Raw genomic sequence first — 21,371 nt, 5'->3', positions numbered from 1 at the left:
CAACTGCACTCTCTCCCTATTCCTTGTCTCACTGTCACGTGGCACCGACAACAACCCAGAGATGACGACTTTGTCCGTCCTAGCTTTTAGCTTCCAGCCTAACTCCCTGAGCTCCTGAATGACCTCCCCACCCCTCTCCCTACCTATGTCGTTGGTGCCAATGTGCACCATGGCTTCTGGCTGCACACCCTCCCCCTTGAGGATTCTGAAGACACGGTCCAAGACTTCTCGGACCCTGGCACCCAGGAGGCAACAAACCATCCGAGAGTCTTGCCCATGTCCACAGAACTGCCTGTCTGTCCCTCTAACCATAGAGTCTCTTTTAACCAGCGCTCTCCTCCTCTCCCCCTTTCCCTTCTGAGCCTCAGAGCCGAACCTCGTGCCAGAGACCCGGTCACTGCAGCGTACCCCTGCTAGGCCGTCCCCCCCAACAGTATCCAACGCGGTATACTTTTGTTGAGGGGAATCACTACAGGGGATCCCTGCACTGCCTGCTTCCTCCCCTTTCCACCTCTAACTGTTACCCAGCTACCTCTGTTCTCTGGCGTAACTATGTCCCTGTAACTTCTATCTATCACCCTTTCAGCCGCTCGAATAATTCTCAGTTCATCCAACTCCAGCTCCAGTTCCCTAACGCAGTCTGTGAGGAGCTGGAGCTGGCTGCACTTCCTGCAGATGAAGTCGGCAGGATCATCGGTGGTCACTCCTACCTCAAACATCCTGCAGGAGGAACATTCCACTGCCTGCGCTGCCATAACACTACACTTCGTCTCCAAAACAAGAACACCAAGTAGCTTACCTGTTCAGCCAACTGAGTCCTTTTTTTTGGTTAGAGGAGGAGGGAGGGTGGGAGACACTACATGTGTAGTGTCTCGGGTTCCTTCTCCACTCAAATAACAATCACTTACCTTCCCGACCAGCTCTGTGCTCCGACTTCACTTCCGTCCAGCTCCCGCCACTCTCTGCTGTAAAAAGGATATCAACCTCCCATTTTCTCTTTATCCAGTCCGATGTATCCCTCGATGTCCAGGATTCAGTGGATTTGTTGGTCACTTCTTTATCCTTATTGGAACATGTTAGCACTATACTCTCCCTATTTTCTTCTTGAGTGTGTTCCACTGCTCTGAAACAGATATAAGGTTTTGCTCCAAGTCCACACTGACCAAATCGTACCAGACCTTATTAGAAGCACCCTTCCCCGATTTAGAGATTTGATTTCAGGCCAATCTTTGACCTGTTCAATAATCTTGAATCTAACAGTTGTGATCATTGTCTGAATTATCTCCACTGATACTTGAGCTACTTGCCGTCTTTATACCATACAATCAAGCCAGGAATCAGGAATCAACAAACACCACTTTTGTATAGCCTTCTACATTGTGGCTTAAAAATCTCTCCCATATACATTTTAAGAATTTCTCTCCCTCTAAATCTTTCATATTATTACTGCTTCAGTTACTTTGGGAAAGTTGAAATCCCCTATCATCACTCTATTCCTTTTACATCTCCAAAATTTGTCTGTATATCCGCTCTTCTCTGTCTCTCAGATTGCCATGGCCCCCATGATATACTCACAGCAACATGAATGGCCTTTTTCCTTATAGTTGTCATAGATTTCCTGATCAAAACTGAAACAACTCATCCTCTTTCAACACCTTCCCTGTCTCACCTGAATACCTTATATCCTGGAATACTGAGCTGCCAACCTATCTCTCAACCATGTCTCTGTGATAGCAATGGCATCATATTCCCATGTTTTAATTTATGTCCTCAGCTCATCTACCTTATCCATCAGTCTCCTTGAGTTAAAATAAATACCATCCAACTTCATCAAGTTCCGTTGTGCCTCAACTGGTCTCTAATCTCAATACCTCCCCGACTCACTTGCTGTCCCTTCTAATACTGGCTATTCATCTCCTTTTGCTGATCCTTACCTTGATCCTATCCCCACCAGGTTAATTTCAAATCTCCCCAACAGCACTCATGAAAGTCCCTGCAAAGATGCTGTCCCATTCAGGTTCAGACGCAACCTCTACAGATCCCACTGCTCCTAAAAACGATCACATTAGTGGAATTTGGGAGTTGTCTGTCATTCAGAATGTCACAGAATTCTAAAGATCTCTTCCTGTACCAGCTACCCAGCCACCCATTCATCTGAACTAGATCTGATTAGCTCATTTAATATGATCTAACTGGAAATCTGTACTCACTTGCACATGGCACCAGATGTAATTCATCGATTACTATCTTTCGGTCATGTTCCAAATCCAGCTTTAAATGATAATCTACCTCCTACCTCCCTAAATTCTGCTTTCAGGACCTCATCCCCTTTTCTACCCATGTCATTGGTGCCATTCTATACCATGATCTCTGTCTATTTGCATTCCCCCTTCTGAATGGTCTGCAGCTATTCTGTGACATCCCTTACCCTCGCACCAGAGAGGCAACATATGGGCATGGATGTATTCGCCTTGGAGGGGCTTGTTACAACACAGCAGTGTTAATTAAATCAAACACCCAGAAAAGCTCACCTTTCCTCTTAATCTGTTAAAATATGAATGACAGAGAACTCCCAAATCCCATTATTTAAAGAAAATAATATCAATTTATTTTTTAACTCTAAAAGTGAACATGAAACAAAAATTATTTATAACTCTAAGTCCCCCTTTCTCTTAACTGCATGTTGTTTGCCTCCAACTCTACATCAATATTTTTTATTGGATCAAAGCATATTAATTTCAAAACCACACAGCAGCTATCATCTCTGTTGACCTTCTTCTTTCTGCTGACGATCTTCCTGGGTCATCTTCTGTCTTGCACTGAAAGGATGTTTCATATGAAAAAGAAATACATACCTTTGATAGAGAGAGTTTTGAATAACAGTCTCACTAAATGGCAGTCTCTCTCTGGCTGACTTTTTGTACCCCAAACATCGGATCATCTCATTGGTTCAATGTTGACAGAACAATAAATCAAACTCGATTGGGTTTTAGTATCCTGGGCATAATTTAAACTGAATGGTTAAATTTGAATTGTTGTCAAAACAGCAAGCAACTCGGGTATCGGTTTCACAGCCAAATGTTACATATTTGCAATTTTCTAGTAGACTCTGGGACTGCTAATTAGTCATATGACAGGTGCTTGTAAACTCTCAGTGCAAAACAGCATTCACTCTCTCATCAAAGTACAGTACATGCCTTCAAATTCATTACACTTCTCCCCTTAAGAAAAAATGAACTATCATAATGAAAAGTTGGCTTCATTTTTTTAAGTCTTAACCCCATTACAATGAAATATAAAAGACTTTAATCTAAGTTCATATTAATTTCTGCACACACACACACACACACACACACAAATTATATAACATTGGTACCTGTTCAATATTATCTATACTTTATTTGTTAAATCCGTGATAACACACCTGCTATCACATTTTTACGATCCGCAACATGTACAATTTGTAAATCAGAAGTCTGTAACATAAGACTTCAATGAAATAGTCACATATTCCTGTCTTTTAATCATTTCAGGAATGTAAGAGGATTGTGGTCTGTGTTCACTACTATCTCTGACAAATTGTTTGTCACGTAAACATTAAAATGTTGTAAGACCAATACCAAACTCAACAATTCCTTTTTAATGGTAGAGTATTTTCTCTGGTGGGTGTTGAGTTTCTTTGAAAAATAGCCAATAGGCCATTCACTTCCGTCATCACCTTCCTGTAGCAGTCCAGCTCCAACTCCTATATCATTAGCATCGATTGCAACCTTGAAGGACTGCAAAAAAATTAGTGTAGTTAAAACTGGTGCAGTGATTAACGCTGCTTTTAAATTGTCAAATGCCTCCTGGCATTTTTCTGTCCACTGAAACTTTGTGTTCTTCTTCAGTAAATCCATTAATGGGGCCATGACGCTGCTGATGTTTGGAACAAACTTCCAGTAGAATATGCTTAGTCCCAAAAATCCATGCACCTCTTTCTTCGAGGTCGGTCATGGAAATCCCTCAATGGCCTTCGTCTTTGCGTTCCTTGTCAACCTGCCATGACCGATGTTATGTCCCAAGAATGTCACCTCTGCTCTAATGAATTCTGTTTTTTTTTATTTAGGTTATTACCAGTTTTGCTTCAAATAATCATTCAAAAAGCTCTGCCAACTGTACCAAGTGATCTTTCCATGACTCGCTAAAGATCATTACATCATCCAGATAAATTGCACAGTTTGTCAACCCAGCCACAACTCTCTTCATGAGTCTTTGGAATGTGGCTCATCTGTTCTCCATCCCAAAATACATCACTTTAAATTGATATAGCCCATTTGGGGTTACAAATGCAGAAAGTGCTTTTGCTTTCTCTGATATAGGTGCCTGCCAATAACCATGCAATAAGTCCAACTTTGTGATGCAACTGGCTTGTCTGACTCTTTCTATACTGTCCTCCAATATCAGTATTGGGTATGAGTGATTTTGTTACAGTGTTGACCTTCCGATTGTCCACACAAAATCGTTGAGTCCCATTAGGTTTGGAAACTAACACATTTGGTGAATTCCACTCACTCTGACTTACTTCGAAGATATCTTTGTTCAGCATTGCATCCACTTCCTTCTAGACCTCTGTGGTTTTGAAAGAATTAAGCCTATAGGGATGTTGTTTTATTGGTACAGCATTCCCTACTTCTACCTCATGCACAAGAACATTAGACCTTCACATCTTATTCCTGCATATGTCCTCATTCCGCTGCAACAGACGTTTCAACTGCATTCTTTGCTCCTGAGACAGATCATTCACTAACATATCCCACCCCCTAAGGACTTCCTCATTGTTTAATGTATTTTGAGGCACGTCAAATTCCACAACATTTGGCTATGATTCTTCATTCTATGGGGAAGTAACTAACACCCGTTTCTCCAGTTCCCTGTCTCTGTTATCAAAGGGTTTCAACGTATTCACATGATTTACCCGATACAGTTTTTTCCTATCTGGCATCTTTAACAGATCGTTTATCTGACTCAACCTTTTCTCAATTTGATAGGGACCACTAAACCTGGCTTTGAAGGGATCTCCTACCACTGATACCAATACAAATATGCTATCCCCAAAGGAAAACATCCAAATTTTAGTGTTTTTATCTGCCACCTGCTTCATTCTGTGCCCTCTTCAGGTGCTGCTGAGTTAACTCACCTACCTGGTTTAATCTCGCACTCACCTCCAATACATAATCCAAGTGTGATATCTCTGACTTCGGTCCAGTCAATTTCTCTTTAGTTAATTTCAAAGGCCCTCTCATATCATGTTGAATATTAACTCAAAAGGAGTAAACTGAGTAGATTCATTTGGGGCATCTCTAATGGCAAACAATATGAATGGGATACCTTTATCCCAGTCATTCAGGTAATCCTGACAGTATGCTTTCAACAAGGTCCTCAGGGTCTGATGCTACCATTCTGAAGCTCCCTAGGACTCAAAATGATAAGCACTAGATTTAAAGTGCTTTTTGCCTAAGCTATTCGAGACTTCCTGAAACAGCCTAGCAGTGAAATTAGACCCTTGGTCTGACTGAATCTCTCTGGCTAGCCCATACCATGTGAAGAAAGCTACTAACTCCTTTATCACCCTTTTTTTGCCTTGATACTCCATAATGGAATTGCCTCTGGAAATCTGGTAGACATATCCATTATGGTTCACATGTACCAGTCCATCTTTTAGTTTTAGGGAGGGGACCTACACAATCAATCAGAACCCATGTGAAAGGTTCTTCAAATGTGGGAATTGGCAACAAAGGGGCTGGTTTTACTACCGCCTGTGGTTTACCTGCCAATTGGCATGTATGACACATACAGCAAAAGTTAACCACATCCTTGTACATTCCAGGCCAATAGAAATGCTTTTGTACTTTAGCCTGAGTCTTCCTTACACCTCAGTGACCTCCTACAGGTAGTTCATGTGCTACCCCAACATTTCCTGTCTGTATGCTACTGGCAACACAATCTGGTGCACCTCTGCCCTTTACTCCTCTCCACTAACATTCCATGGTCTCCATTTCCATCTTAGGATTCCATCTTTAAGATAATAGTCCTCAGGAATACATTTTGAGTCCTCTTCTAAGTATGCCTCAACAGAAATATCTTTTATGTCTCGTCTTTCTGTTGTAAATCCATTAGCCTTTTAGGGCTAAACACTTCTGTCTGACTCTGCCTGTTCAGGGTTTTCCTATACCATTCCAACAAACAGGGTGTCTGCTAAATGAACCTCAACTCCTTTGTCTTTCTCTTTCGTTTTTGCTTCCTGCTATGATGTATGGTTGTGGGAAAATTTCCAGGGTATTTTTCTTTTTACTGCTGCCTCACAGATCCAGGGACCCAGGTTTGATTCCTGCCTTGGGCGACTCTCTGTGTGGAGTTTGCACATTCCCCCTGTGTCTGTGTGTACTTCCTCTCACAATCCAAAGATATGCAGGCCAGGTGAATTGGCCATGCTAAATTGCCCGGAGTGTTTAGATGCATTCATCAGGGTAGGGGAATGGGTCTGGGACGGTTACTCTTTGGCGGGTCAGTGTGGACTTGTTGGGCCGACAGGGTCGGTGTGGACTTGTTTCCATACTGTAACGAATCTAATCTAAATGCTTAAAAACTTCTGACGTAATTTTTTATCCTCGATCAGAGTGGACATTGGTAGACAAGAACAAATGAAAAACTATGTTCATTTTTCCACTACTGCCTTACCTCTGATTCTCCTCAGAGGAATGGCTCCTGGAAGTAGAGTGTGCATATCCAGAACTGTAGGAATATATTAATTTCCAACTTTTGATTTAGATACTGGTCCTCACAGTGCACTAATTTATGACCGAATGGTTCCTCAAGAACTGATATGGGAATCAGAGATGCTGCTTTCATCGCACACTGGGGTATAACTACAATTTGTCCAGTATGGTGTAATATTTAAACTGCACTACATCTTTATGCAGTTTTGACCAAGTGAGCTACCTGTTTATTGGCACCTGAACCTTCTGATTCACGTATGTCATATTTCATGTGTTTCTCACTGTGTTTCTCTCCAATATCTAGGCAGTACAAAATTGATGAGCAATGGTGAGGGCCTCCACAATATCTGTGATGAGATTAACTAATAATGATATGTTAATCCGTGCAAATAGGCTGTTCACCATTCAAGGCAGAATGCTGTCTCACTATTCAACACTAGACTACATGCTCTCAACAAAAATGTTTCTTCCTGCCAATCTCATGCAATTTTCCAAGCTTTTTCACCAGAACCCGTGTCATTCAGTGGCTGGGAAAATTTAGTCCTGTGATTCTATGAATGAATGTTATAGTTGTATGCTTTGTGACTGATTCACTTTCACAAGACATTTTAAAGATTCAAGCACAGTAGAACATAGATCTGAATGAAGCACGAAACCTCTTTAAGACATCTCCTGTGCATTCAATCAATATCAAGAGATGGGTTCTCGAGGTCTATTTTGATTGTCCCATGGACAACATTTTTATGTAATAAATCTATCATATTTTATTATTGCTATAGAATCTTAGCCACATCCTGATTTGTTATTTTTCTGCTTCACGTGCAGTTCCTCCAGTTATTCGGGTGTACCCACAAAGTCAAGCTCGTGAACCAGGGGTGACCGCCAGTCTCAGGTGTCATGCTGAAGGCATTCCAAATCCTTCCATCAGTTGGTTGAAAAATGGCATTGACATCATGACAAAACTATCAAAGCAGCTAACCTTGCAAGGTAACATGTTATTTGTGACTAAACTGCACAGGCGCTTCAACATCAGCCAATGTGCAAAATATCGCACAGCTTGATTCATTGAACAAACCATTGTTTGTCTAGTGCTTCTAATTAAAATCTAACTGCACAATTTAATGCTCGTCAAGAAAATATACAGGTTTGCACTTTGTGTGTTGACGGAAGACAACATGACACAGTTTTAGATGCCATCTGTTGCTGCTTTTTTATTATTTTTGGACAAACCAATTAGAAAAATCCCAAAGCCATCTGGTAGGCTGTTTTGGTTTTCTAGTTGGGATCCTAGCAACCGTTCTTGCCCACCGGTAAGACAGGTATAATACTGTAATAGCTTTAGGCTTGGCTTGGCCAGTTATCTTGAAGGCCTTGCAAAAAGAAGTGAGCAGGGCCTCCACTCCAATAGAAGTACTTTAACAACAAAATACCTACTGCCAGGATCTAGTATCTATGTCTTAGCCAAGTTTATGTCTGTGTCTTCTGCAGGTCTCCAGATGAACACCTTGTAGAACAAAGAGAATTAACTGCTTAATGAAACAAAATGTGTTGTTGCGAGATTTTCCAATATAGCTTGAAGTGTTAGGGTGGGCCTTGTTAGGTAATGACTAATCTGCCATCCCACTGCTGTGAAAAACCACATCTTTCACGTGACAATCAGCTCATTAAGGGCTGACAGGTGAGAATTGCAAGCTTCCTGGCAAATCACTGGTTTCAAGACAAATATCCTGGGTCACCAGAACATGCCAGCAGCCTCTGGGTCCTAAGGACCGCCAGTTGAAGTTGTGGTGTTATTTCAGTGGTGACAAGAGAAAAACATGTTCCTGAAAAAATTCCCTCGCCCTTGTCTTTGAATTGGATAAAGTATTTCTGGCAGTTATTTGGGAAGCTTGACTCATTCGATCCCGCCATCAAAGACTGGGCCCGGTATGTGGGTAGAATGTTATTTTCTCTGGGAAAAGGACATTGAGCCAGAATGAAAAGTAACAAGTACTTCTCCCGACAGCTTGTGGACCCGCAACGTTTTCAGTTATTGGGAGCCTTACTAAAACCTTTCAAGAATTGATGGGTTCGGTTTATGAATGTTATGACCGCAACCCTCTCTAATTGTGAGACAGTTCTACTCAGCAATTCGAGAACCAAGGAAATTGGATCAGGATTTTTGGCTGGTTAGGATGGCAGGCAGAGGAATGTGACTTTAATTAGATGCTGAGACCTTGTTTGGTATGTGGGATTAACAAGTAACCATGCAAAAGCGCCTGGTAGCTTAAGTCCAACCGTACTTCAAACAGACATTACAATTGGCTTTGTCATTAGAAAATGTGGCAAGTGGAGCTCATAGGTTACAGAGTATGCTGTTGGAAGTAGTCACCCTCTCCAGGCTGAGATGGGGAACACCACTTTAATGCAGACAATTGCATAGCTTCACATAGGAAATATCCTGAACACAGGGACTCTAGGTCAGCCCACAGCAAAACCCCAAAACAAAGTCAAGTCTCAACCAAATGTTTAAAACTTTCCTCAGAATCCGGCCTGCATACTGCCAGTATGTGGACTGAAGATAGCAACAGTCCCACTAGACTTAAACTGAGTAAGAGAACTCGTACACGACAGTGTACACTTGGAAAGTTCATCTGTATCTGGTTCGAAACAGTTAAAATGCTGAACAACATCCAAATCAGTACTGGCGCAGTCATTTCAGTGATCGCAGAACTAGTCTTTAACAAATTTCACACTGGACTCCAACCCTTAAGTCTGTGCAAGATCTCAGTAAGACTGAGAACTTATACCAGGGAATCTGTACAGATTAGGGATGCAACTTTAATTCTGATCTCTTATGAGAAGCAACTGATTCAGTTACCACTGATTGTAGTAAAAGGCTTGATGGGGTGAAATTGGTTGAGAAAGATTCATTTAGATTGTCTCTACATGTTTCGATTAGAAAATGGCTACCTGAGTGAAATTCTGATGAAATACCTGGAAGCTTTTCAGGAAGATCTAGAGAAAATGGAAGGACCGAGGCCAACTTGCATAGAGTCATAGAGATATACAGCATGGAAACAGACCCTTCGGTCCAACCAGTCCATGCCGGCCAGATATCCCAACCCAATCTAGTCCCACCGGCCAGCACCCGGCCCATATCCCTCCAAACCCTTCCTATTCATATACCCATCCAAATGCCTTTTAAATGTTGCAATTGTACCAGCCTCCACCACTTCCTCTGGCGGCTCATTCCATACACGTATCACCCTCTGTGTGAAAAAGTTGACCCTTAGGTCTCTTTTATATCTTTCCTCTCTCACCCTAAACCTATGCCCTCTAGTTCTGGACTCCCCAACCCCAGGGAAAAGACTTTGCCTATTTATCCTATCCATGCCCCTCATAATTTTGTAAACCTCTATAAGATCACCCCTCAACCTCCGACGCTCCAGGGAAAACAGCCCCAGCCTGTTAGCCTCTCCCTATAGCTCAAATCCTCCAACCCTGCCAACGTCCTTGTAAATCTTTTCTGAACCCTTTCAAGTTTCACAACATCTTTTCGACAGGAAGGAGACCAGAATTGCAGGCAATATTCCAACAGTGCCGCAACATGACCTCCCAACTCGTGTACTCAGTACTCTGACCAATTAAGGAAAGCGTACCAAACGCCTTCTTCACTATCCTATCCACTGCAACTCCACTTTCAAGGAGCTATGAACCTGCATTCCAAGGTCTCTTTGTTCAGCAACACTCCCTAGGACCTTACCATTAAGTGTATAAGTCCTGCTAAGATTTGCTTTCCCAAAATGCAGCACCTCGCATTTATCTGAATTAAACTCCATCTGCCACTTCCCAGCCCATTGGCCCATCTGGTCCAGATCCTTTTGTAATCTGAGTTAACCCTCTTCGCTGTCCACAACACCTCCAATTTTGGTGTCATCTGCAAACTTACTCACTGTACCTCTTATGCTTGAATGTTGACCAGGAAGCAATTCCATGATTCTGCAAGGCTCATCTCGCACTGCCTGCCTTAAATATAAAAGTAGAAACAGAAATCAGAAGGTTGGAAAGTGAATGAATCATCTCACAAGTCCAGTTCGCGGAATGGGCAGCGCTGGTCAGACTGATTATGGAATCCAATGGATGGTTCGCCTTTGTGGGGATTTTAAACAAACTGTAAACCACTTTTTGCAGCTGGATAAATACCCAAACCCTTGCATAGAATATTTATACACAAAGCTGTCAGGGGAGCTGTACTTCACTAAGCTGGACATGAGCTATGTGTACTTGTAACTATGGTTAGATGAGGATTCACTGAAGTATACATTGAATAAGCAAAAAGGTTGTGCCAATATTTGAAACTGCCATTTGGAATCTCATCAGCCTGTTCAACTTATCAGTGAACAATGGAAAACATTTTAGAAGGTCACTGCTTACTTACTTGACTTGCTATTAACAGAGAAGACCAATAAAGAGCACATAAAGAACTTGGACATAGTTCCTTCGGCATTTCTCCAAAGTAGCCTGAAGGGAAAATGGGTGTTCCAGGCACCCTAAGTGACCTATTTGGGCTACAGAGTCAGCAAGACTGGGTTACGCCTATCGAAAGATGATCAGAAGTGCCCCAGCTGCCATGTCAGTTCTGGAGCTTGGTCTTTCCTTGGGCTGGCAAATTATTCTGGAAAGTTCATACATAACTTGGCCTCCATCTTGGCACTTTTATATCAACTTCTTAAAAAACGTCAGCCTTAGAAACGGTCACCTAGTGAAGCCATAGCTTTCAGGCGAGTGAAGAAACTGCTATCATGCTGTAAAGTGTTTGTACACTATGTTCCCAAGTGAGATCTGGTATTGATATGTGATGTCCCACCCCACCCCATCGAGGTGGATTTATCTCATAGGTGACTCAATGGAGAGGAACACCCAATAGCGTATGCATCCAGGACTTTGGCTAATGCAACGTGTAAATATGTCCAGATAGAGAAGGGGGGGTTTGGTGATCATATTTGGAGTAAGGAAGTTCTGTCAATACTTTATGGATGTTACTTTAAAATATTAATGGACCACAAACTCCTGCTAGTTCTACTTCAAGCGGATAAGGCAGTGCTGCACATCGCTTCAGGCAGAATTCACCACTAGGTTCTAGTACCAAGTGCATTTAATTACAAGTTGGAACAACTTCCAGGAAGCCAAATAGCAAATGCAGATACATTGAGCCACCTCCTGGTGAGAGATACTCCACACTGGTTTTTAATTTTCTGGAGACACTTGCTGATAATATCAGACTTTTCATACAGAAAGATCCGGAACTGGCAAAACTGAAACAGCTAATGGTGTTGTGGAAAACCAAAGGGCAATCACAGCAAGAATTAACATGTTTTGAAGAGACTAGGTCACAGTAGAGGATGGCATGTTACTATGGGAAGCAGGAGTGATTGTCCTGAGCAAAGGTCACTGCCAGATACTGGCTGAACTTCATCAGGTTATCCAGAGGTTTCCAAAATCAAGATGTTGGCAAAACGTTATGTCTAGTGGCCAGGATTGGATGGAGACATAGCTGCATTGGTGGGCAGTGCCCAGAGTGCCACCAAGGATAAAAAACTACTGCCAGCAGCTCTCCCAAATTCGTGGGAACGAGCAGGTAAACCCTGTATTTGGTCACACACTGACTACACAGGTCCTTCCGCAGGGTCAAAGTTCTTAGTCATTGTGGACCCCCACTCAAAATGGCTGGACATGCATAGCGTTCATTCGCCAAACATTGGGACTACGATAGAAAAACTGCACACATTTTTTGTGATACATGAACTCCCAGAAGATATTGCCATTTTTTACCAGTAGGGATTGCGAGTATTTCCTGTAGTGAAATGGTTTTGGACGTACAAGGACAGCTCCCTACTATCCGTCACCCAATGGTCTGGCAGAAAGAGCAGTCCAAACTTTGAAAGCAGGCTTAAAGAGACCGCCGACAGCTTCACCAGAAACCAAAAAGTTCTGGTTCGTATGTGACTGTACGACCATCCCTCATGCAATTACTGTGATGGTCAAGACTGTGGTACTGGAAAAGCACAGCAGGTCAGGCAACATCCGAGGAGCAGGAGAATTGACACTTTGGGCAAAAGCCTTCCATCAGGAGTGAGGCTGAGAGCCTCAGGGTGGAGAGATAAATGGGAGTGGGATGGGGCTGAGGAGAAGGTCGCTGAGAGTGCAGTAGGTGGATGGAGGTGGGGTGAAGGCGATAAGTCAGAGAGGAGAGTGGAGCGGATGGGTGGGACGGAAGATTGCAGGTCAGGCAGCATCCAGGGAACAGGAAATTCAACGTTTCGGGCCAGAGCCCTTCATCAGGTATGATGATGAAGGGCTCTGGCCCGAAACGTCGAATTTCCTGTTCCTTGGATGCTGCCTGACCTGCTGTGCTTTAACCAGCAACACATTTTCAGCTCTGATCTCCAGCATCTGCAGACCTCACTTTTTACTGGGAAGGAAGATTGACAGGTGGACAGGTCAGGAGGGTAGTGCTGAGCTGGAAGGTTGGAACTGCGGTAAGGTTGGGGGAGGGGAAATGAGGAAACTGGTGAAATCCACATTGATGCCATGGGGTTGGAGAGTCCTGAGGCAGAAGATGAGGCATTCTTCCTCCAGACATTGGGTGGTGAGGGAGTGGCGGTGGAGGAGGCCTAGGACCTGCATGTCCTCAGCAGAGTGGGAGGGAAAGTTGAAGTGTTCAGCCACGGGGTGGTGGGGTTGGTTGGTTTGGGTGTCCGGAGATGTTCTCTGACTACAGTGATAGCTCCACCAAAGTTGCTAATGGAGAGAGGGCTCCACACTAAATTAAATCTGATTGTCCCAGATTTGCAGGGTAAGGGTGGGGGCAGTAGAATGGATGGAAATAGACATAGGCAGATAGAAACAGAAGTGTCAGAGGTTCTGCTCACTCTGACAGCTGGCTCTGAAGAACCTGGATTAGTCTCAACGATATTCCATGGGTAAATAAAAGATGACAGGGTGATGGAATAACAGTCTCTGTGGAGTTATTTCAGAGGCCTTTTCCTCAGGGGATCCAGTAGTGACAGGATAAGTCATCTTGATACTCTTCTGGGGGTGAGGGGTGTGGGGAGAGGAGATGGGGAGCGGTTAGAGACAAGGGTAGATAAATGGTTTTTGTAGGTTCCTTTACCTTGCTCCCCCACCAAAATGTTCATCAAATTACCCCCGAAATGAAGAAATGAGAGAGACCCCCAAACCATTTTGCAGATTGTTCTGGTTTCCTGTCCAGAATGCCAGCCCCTTTCTTACCTGCCAGGAAGGTATGTGTGGCAACTTTAAGCTTGGCTCAATAGATTGATTAATATAGCACAGCAATTTATTACTCCTTAATTGCAGAGTATATAATGCAGCCCTTACATACCAAGCTACTCAATTTAACTGCTAGACAAGTCCTTCCCATCCACTTCAACAACAAAACCTACAGACAAACCAACAGAACACTCATGGGATCTCCGATATCAGGGTTCTTAGCAGAGGCAATGCAGAAACTCGAACAGACAGCTCTGCCAACCATCCAACCCAAATGTTGGGTCCGCTACGTGGATGACACTTTTGTCATCACTAAACGAAAAAATTATAGGAAACCTTCAAGACCATCAATAATACCCTTACTGGCATAAATTCACTAAAGAGGAGGAAAACAACAACAAACCATCATTCCTAGATGTCACAGTAGAGCAAACAGCCAATTGGGAACTTCAAACCAGGGTCTCCAGGAAAACAACACATACGGATCAAATACTGAACGACAGAAGCAATCATCCCAACACCCACAAATGAAGCTGCATCAGAACATTATTTCAACCAGCCACCACACACTGCAGCACAGATGAACCACGCAAAGTAGAGGAAAATCACCTATACAGTGTATTCAAAAAGTACGGGTACCCAATTAACTCAGTCCGCTGATTTCTCAGCAACAAACCCCAACAAGCAGACAAAACACGTCCAGAAACCCTAGCCTCTCTCCCCTACATCAAAGACGTCTCGGAAATGGCTGCCAGACAACTCAGACCCCTGGGCATCATGGTAGCCCACAAACCCACCAACACACTAAAACAGCAGCTAATGAACTCCAAAGACCCAATATAGACAATGAGCAAAGCAAACGTCATTTAGAAAATACCTTGCAAGAACTATAACAAACACTACATTGGACAAACAGGCAGAAAACTAGCCACCAGGATACATAAACATCAGCTAGCCACAAAAAAAGGCATGACCCACTATCACTAGTATCCTGACATACATTTTAGGAAGGACTGGGATAACATATCCATTGTAGGACAAGCCAAACAGAGATATGCATAAGAATTCCTAGAAGCTTGGCATTCCAACAGGAACTCTATCAACAAACACATTGATTTGGACCCGCATCTACCACCCTCTGAGAAAAAGAACAGGAAATGACATCACCATCACAGGGAATGACATCACCAACCCAAGGTAACCTAAACCCATAAATAGAAAGTGGGACATAACACCAGTGCCTCACTGAAGGCTCACTGATGATATTACCTAGTATGGTGATGAAACATCTGAAAATGAACTTTCCAACTCAGCAAGCAAACCTACATCCAGAACGTCTTAGCATCTCATTTAATGTGATTCCAATATCGCAAAGTTGTGTCACTTCCCTGAGCTTCACTGTATAGGTTGAGGTGGATCATCCACTGGTACAACTGTAAAATTAACAGGGGCCTTGGAGGAGTAGTGCCCTTTGAGTAACTCTATGATCTTTATGAATATTTTGGTATCAGGGCATTTAAGAACATTGAACTTGAATGTGATTTGTGTGTTTGTGCTGCACATGTAGTTTAACACAATCACTCTCTGTTTTTCCTCTCATGCTATTTCATTTGCAGGGAGAAAGAGTTTTAGGCATTCCATAAATGTACCCAACCTTCTGGTGCCAAATTGAACAACTCTAATTTTCATTTGCTTTGCAGGCCGGACATATCTGGACTCTGTAATCTGACTTATTTTCTTAAAATCTGAGTTGGTTGATTAACATAAAACAATGATTTATTACAACTCATTTACAGTGTACATTGCACAGTCCTTACATGCCTAACTCCCTGATTCAATTGCTGGGCAAGTCCACTAATGTCTTATGTAGAATTCGCACTCCATACCTGATTGGACCAGCAGGTCATATGCTCCTCTCAAGGATAATTTATTGAAAGGATCAATTGCTACACAATTGAGGTTGTGCCAATTTGAGGCCCTTCAGTACCATTAGTTAACCACTTAACAGAATAAATTGGTGACAGGTAAAGAAGGTTATTCATAGATCTTTCACCCAAAGCCTAGAGAGTTGCCAAGAAGGGATGAAGTAACTCTCTAGTGCCAACTCACTCAATTATTTCCCCTTCTCTGCAATATCTGGGAGGAGAAACTTATGCCCTAAGTTATTGTGTGTAGTATACTCTTCTGTGATCTCAGTACGATTTATATCAAAGTCACTAGCTTGCAACGTGTTTTGCATAAAAGCTTACCACCTGAAGTGCTATTTGTGGATCTCATTGTGAATACTATTTTGTTACAAATAGTTACCAGTGAAACTATGTAATTTTAGTAACTATAAAATGTTTATAGTTGTAATGCCAGCAATTGCACCAGATTATGTTTGACCCTGACCCTGCTGAAGTGATCAGCAATTTGTTAGACTTCTTTGACAAAGTGGCCAGGAAGGTTGACGAAGGCAGGGCGGAAGACGTAGTCCATGTGGATGTCAGTAATACCTTTAATAAGGTTCCACATGGTAGGCTGCCCTGGAAGGTTAGAGCACATGGAATCCAGGGGAAGCTAGCAAATTGGATACAAACATTAGTTTGCTGGTAGCAAGCAGAGGGTAATAGTAGATGGATGATTGTTGGATTGAAGGCCTATGATGATAGGTGTGCCTTATGGTCGATGCTGGGCCCATTGCTGTTAGTCATCTAGATCAATGATTTGGATGAGAATGTACAAGGCATGATGAGTAGGTTTGCCGATAGCACTCAAATGAATGGTATCGTGGACATAGAGAACACTTATCAGAAATTGCAGCAAGACCTTGATCAGCTGGGAAGTGAGCCAAGAAATGGCAAATGGAGTTTAATATAGATAGTGTGAGGAGTTGCATTTTGGAAAGTCAAATTAAGGCAGGAGTTTCATGGTGAATGGTTGAGCCTTAAGGAGTGTAGTGGAACAAAAAGGACCTTGGAGTTCAGGTTCACAGTTCTCTGAAAGTGGAGTCACAGATTGACAGGACAGTGAAGGCGGCTTTTGGCACACTGGCCTTCATCAGTCAGGGCATTGAGTATAGAAGTTGGGAAGTTATGATGCAGTTGTACAGGATGTTGGTGAGGCCGCACTTGGAGTATTGTGTTCAGTTTTGGTCACCATGCTATAGAAAGGATGTTATTAAACTGGAAAGAGTGCAGAAAGAATTTACAAGGATGTTGCCTGTACTAAATGGTCTGAGTTATCGGGAGAAGTTGGAAAATCTATTTTTTCTTTAGAGCATAGGAGACTGAGGGGGGGATCTTACGGAAGTGTATAAGATCACGATAGGCATTGATAGAGTGATCTTATACACTCAGTCTTTTCCCCAGGTTTGGGGAATCGAGGACTAGAGGGCATCAGTTTAAGATTAGAAGAGAAAGAATAAAAGGGAACCTGAGGGGCAACTTTTTTTCACAGAGGGGGGTACGCATATGGAATGAGCAGTCAGTGGAAGTAGTTGACACAGTTACATTAACAATATTTAAAAGGAATTTGGACAAATACATGGATAGGAAAGGTTTAAGAATATCAGCCAAAGGCAGGGAATGGAGTTAGCATGGATGGACATTTTGGTTGGCGTGGCCCAGTTTGGACTGAAGGACCCGTCACGGTACTGTAGGTCTCTATGATTGTCTTTGACTCTAAGGCTTTGATGAGCAGTATCGGTATGTGGCACCACTCATCAAAGCCTGTGCAAGCAGTTGGTTGAGGAGATGTTACAACTTCCCTACCAGTGTATCAGTATTTGGGAGACTAAGCTGACTACACATGTGACTCCCAAGATAGCCCTTTTTGTTCAATTTCATAAAGGTGCAACCTGGGAAATGATTAGATTAGATTAGATTCTCTACAGTATGGAAACAGGCCCTTCAGCCCAACAAGTCCACACCGACCATCCGAAGAGTAACCCACCTAGATTCATATCCCTACCCTATACTTACCCCTGACTAATGCACCTAACACTATGGGCAATTTAGCATGGCCAATTCACCTGACCTGCACATCTTTGGATTATGGGAGGAAACCAGAGCACCCGAAGGAAACCTATGCAGACACAGGGAGAACGTGCAAACTCCACACAGACAGTTGCCTGAGGCAGGAACTGAACCTGGGTCCCTGGCGCTGTGAGGCCACTGAGCCACAATGCCACCCCAAAATTCACATCCCCTGACTGGGAATCGAACCCAGGCCATAGCAGTGAGAGTGCCAAATCCTAACCAGTAGACCACTAGGGAAGTTAAATCTGATGCCTCTCCACTAATGTTTCCATTCCATTTAGACCAAGGGCTGATGCTAAATCTATATTGAACATGATATGAAAACATCAAAGAGCACGCAAAGAGAATTGACAAGTATGTTATCAGGACTGCATTGTATCATGTCAAATAAAGATTAACAGATTGGTCTTCTTTTAATCTTGGAAAAAGAGAACAGAAGGTTGAAGTTATTTAAGTTATTTAAGATTTTGATTGAAACACTGTCTCACGAGACAATGTTTCCTCACGTAGAAAAAAACATAACTAGATACCAAGAATATAGAACATAGAACTTTACCGGCAGTACAGGCCTTTCGGCCTCAATATTGCGCCGACCTGTGGAACCAATCTGAAGCCTACCTATTCTACATTATTCCATTTTCATCCATATGTTTATCCAATGACCATTTAAATGCCCTTAAAGTTAGTGAGTCTACTACTGTTACAGGCAGTGCGTTCCATGCTCCGACTACTCTTTGAGTAAAGAAACTACCTCTGACATCTGTCTTATATCGATCACCCTTCAATTTAAAACTATGTTCCCCTGTGCTAGCCATCACCATCAGAGGAAAAAGGCTATCACTGTCCACCCTATCTAACCCTCTGATTATCTTTTATGTCTGAATTAAGTCACCTCTCAACCTCCTTCTCTCCAATGAAAACAGCTTCAAGTCCCTCAGCCTTTCCTTGGAATATCTTCCCTCCATACGAGGCAACATCCTAGTAAATCTCCTCTGAACCCTTTCCAAAGCTTCCACATCCTTCCTATAATCCGGTAACCAGAACTGTATGCAATACTCCCAAGTGCGGCTGCACCAGAGTTTTGTACAGCTGCAGCGTGACCTCATGGTTCCGAAATTCAATCCTTCTACTAATAAAAGCTCACACACCTTATGCCTTCTTAACAACTCTGTCAACCTGGGTGGCAACTTTCAGGGATCTATGGACATGGTCACTGAGGTCTTTCTGCTCATCTACATTACCAAGAATCTTACCATTAGCCCAGTACTCTGCATTCCTGTTGCTGCTTCCAAAGGGAATCACCTCACACTTTTCCACATTAAACTCTATTTTCCCCCTCTCAGCCCAGCTCTGCAGCTTATCTATGTCCCTCTGTAACCTACAATGTCCATCTGCACTATTCACAACTCTACCAACCTTTGTGTCATCTGTAAATTTACTAACCTATCCTTCCACACCCTCATCCAGTTTGATTATAAAAATGACAAACAGCAGTGGACCCAAAACAGATCCTTGTGGTATACCATTAATAACTGAACTCCAGGATGAACATTTCCCATTAAGCACCACCCTCTGTCTTTCAGCTATCCAATTTCTCCAAACAGATAAAATCACCCTCAATCCCATGCCTCCATTGTGGAGAATCTTATCAAATGCTTTACTGAAATCCATATACACCACATCCACAGCTTTACCCTCATCCACCTGTTTGGTCACCTTCTCAAAGAACCCAGTAAGGGTTGTGAGGCATGACCTACCCTTAAAAAAAAACCATGTTGACTATCTCTAATCAACTTATTCCTTTCTGGATGATTATAAATCCTACCTCTTATAAACTTTTCCAACACTTTCCCCACAACCAAAATAAGGCGCACTGGTCTATAATTACCAGGGTTGTCTCTACTCCCCTTCTTGAACAAGGGGAAATCATTTGCTCTCCTCCAGTCTTCTGGCACTATTTCTGTAGACAATGATGACATAAAGATCAAAGCCAAAGACTCTACAATCTCCTCCTTAACGTTCCAGAGAATCCTAGGATAAATCCCATCTGGCCCAGGGAACTTATCTATTTTTACACTTTCCAGAATTGCTCACACCTCCTCTTTGTGAACCTCAATCCCATCTAGTCTCAGAGCCTGTATTTCAGTATTCTCCTCAACAACATTGTCTTTTTCTAGTGTGAATACTGATGAAAAACATTCATTTCGTGATTTCCCTATTTCCTCGGACACCATGCACAAGTTCCCACTGCTATCCTTAATTGGTCCTAATCTTACTCTCATCATTCTTTTATTCCTGATATAGCTACAGAGAGCTTTAGGATTTTCCTTCATACTGTCTGCCAACGACATCTCATGTCCCCTCTTGGCTCTTCTTAGTTCTCTCTTTCGATCTTTCCTGACTAACTTGTAACTCTCAAGTGCCCTAACTGAGCCTTCACATCTCATCCTAACATAAGCCTTCTTCTTCCTCTTGACAAGGGATTCAACTTTCTTAATGAACCATGGCTCCCTGACAGGAGCATACTTATCAAGGACTGCACTAGCTGTTCCTTGAATAAGCTCCACATTTCAATTGTGCCCATCCCCTGCAGTTTCCTTCCCCATCCTATACATCCAAAATCTTGTCTAATTGTACTGTAATTCCCTTTCTGTGGATTCCTGTTTTGCTTACAATCATCTTGAATAATTTTTGGACCTCTTACTGAACCCAGGAGGTTAGCTACTCACTGCAGAATCCCTTTCCTCTCTGATGCTATTTGTCACAGTATTTACAGGACTAATTTAGTCAGGTTTTTTATCAATGTTATCGCCTCAGGATGTTGATGGTGTGTATTGCCATCACTGAAGCCTCCACATAAAATGTCAAAAGGAAGTTTGTTTTCTTTATTTTTCATGAGAAGTGGACATTGCTGTCTTATGTTGTTTATCCCTAATTGATCTTGCGCCAAGTGTCTTGTTCAGTGGTTTCAGTTCCTTTAGAGGGCAGTTAAGAGTCAATACATTACTGCGGAGGCACAGGTAGATCAGACTGGGTGAGGTTGGCAAGGCTTCTGTCTCTAAATGGCATTCATAAATCAAATGAGTTTCTACAATTTTGAGACTACCTTTCCAATCTAGATTTATAAAATTAATAAAAATTATACTGTCATGGTGAGATTTGAACCTACCTTCCCTGATAATTTGCCTGGACTTCTGGATGACTAGGCAAAAGTGAGGACTGCAGATGCTGGAGATCAGAGTCAAGGTTAGAGTGGTACCGGAGAAGCACAGCAGGTCAGGCAGCATCCGAGGAGCAGGAAGATCGACGTTTCGAGCAA

At 42.6% G+C, this 21,371-nt stretch overlaps 1 protein-coding gene across 2 annotated transcripts in view; it reads left to right on the top strand.

Annotated features, from left to right (window-relative positions):
* Nucleotides 1-21,371, top strand: part of fstl5 (follistatin-like 5) — a 532,169-nt gene that overhangs the window by 364,602 nt on the left and 146,196 nt on the right. For both annotated transcript variants that reach the window (XM_060832827.1, XM_060832822.1), the window contains exon 8: nt 7,584-7,745. In XM_060832827.1, coding sequence (XP_060688810.1) covers nt 7,584-7,745 — 162 coding nt within the window. The remainder of the gene's footprint in view (nt 1-7,583; nt 7,746-21,371) is intronic.

This window comes from Hemiscyllium ocellatum, chromosome 1 (assembly GCF_020745735.1).
Source record: "Hemiscyllium ocellatum isolate sHemOce1 chromosome 1, sHemOce1.pat.X.cur, whole genome shotgun sequence".
NCBI classification, from domain to species: Eukaryota; Metazoa; Chordata; class Chondrichthyes; order Orectolobiformes; family Hemiscylliidae; genus Hemiscyllium; species Hemiscyllium ocellatum.
This window is presented reverse-complemented; position numbering and strand designations above follow the sequence as displayed.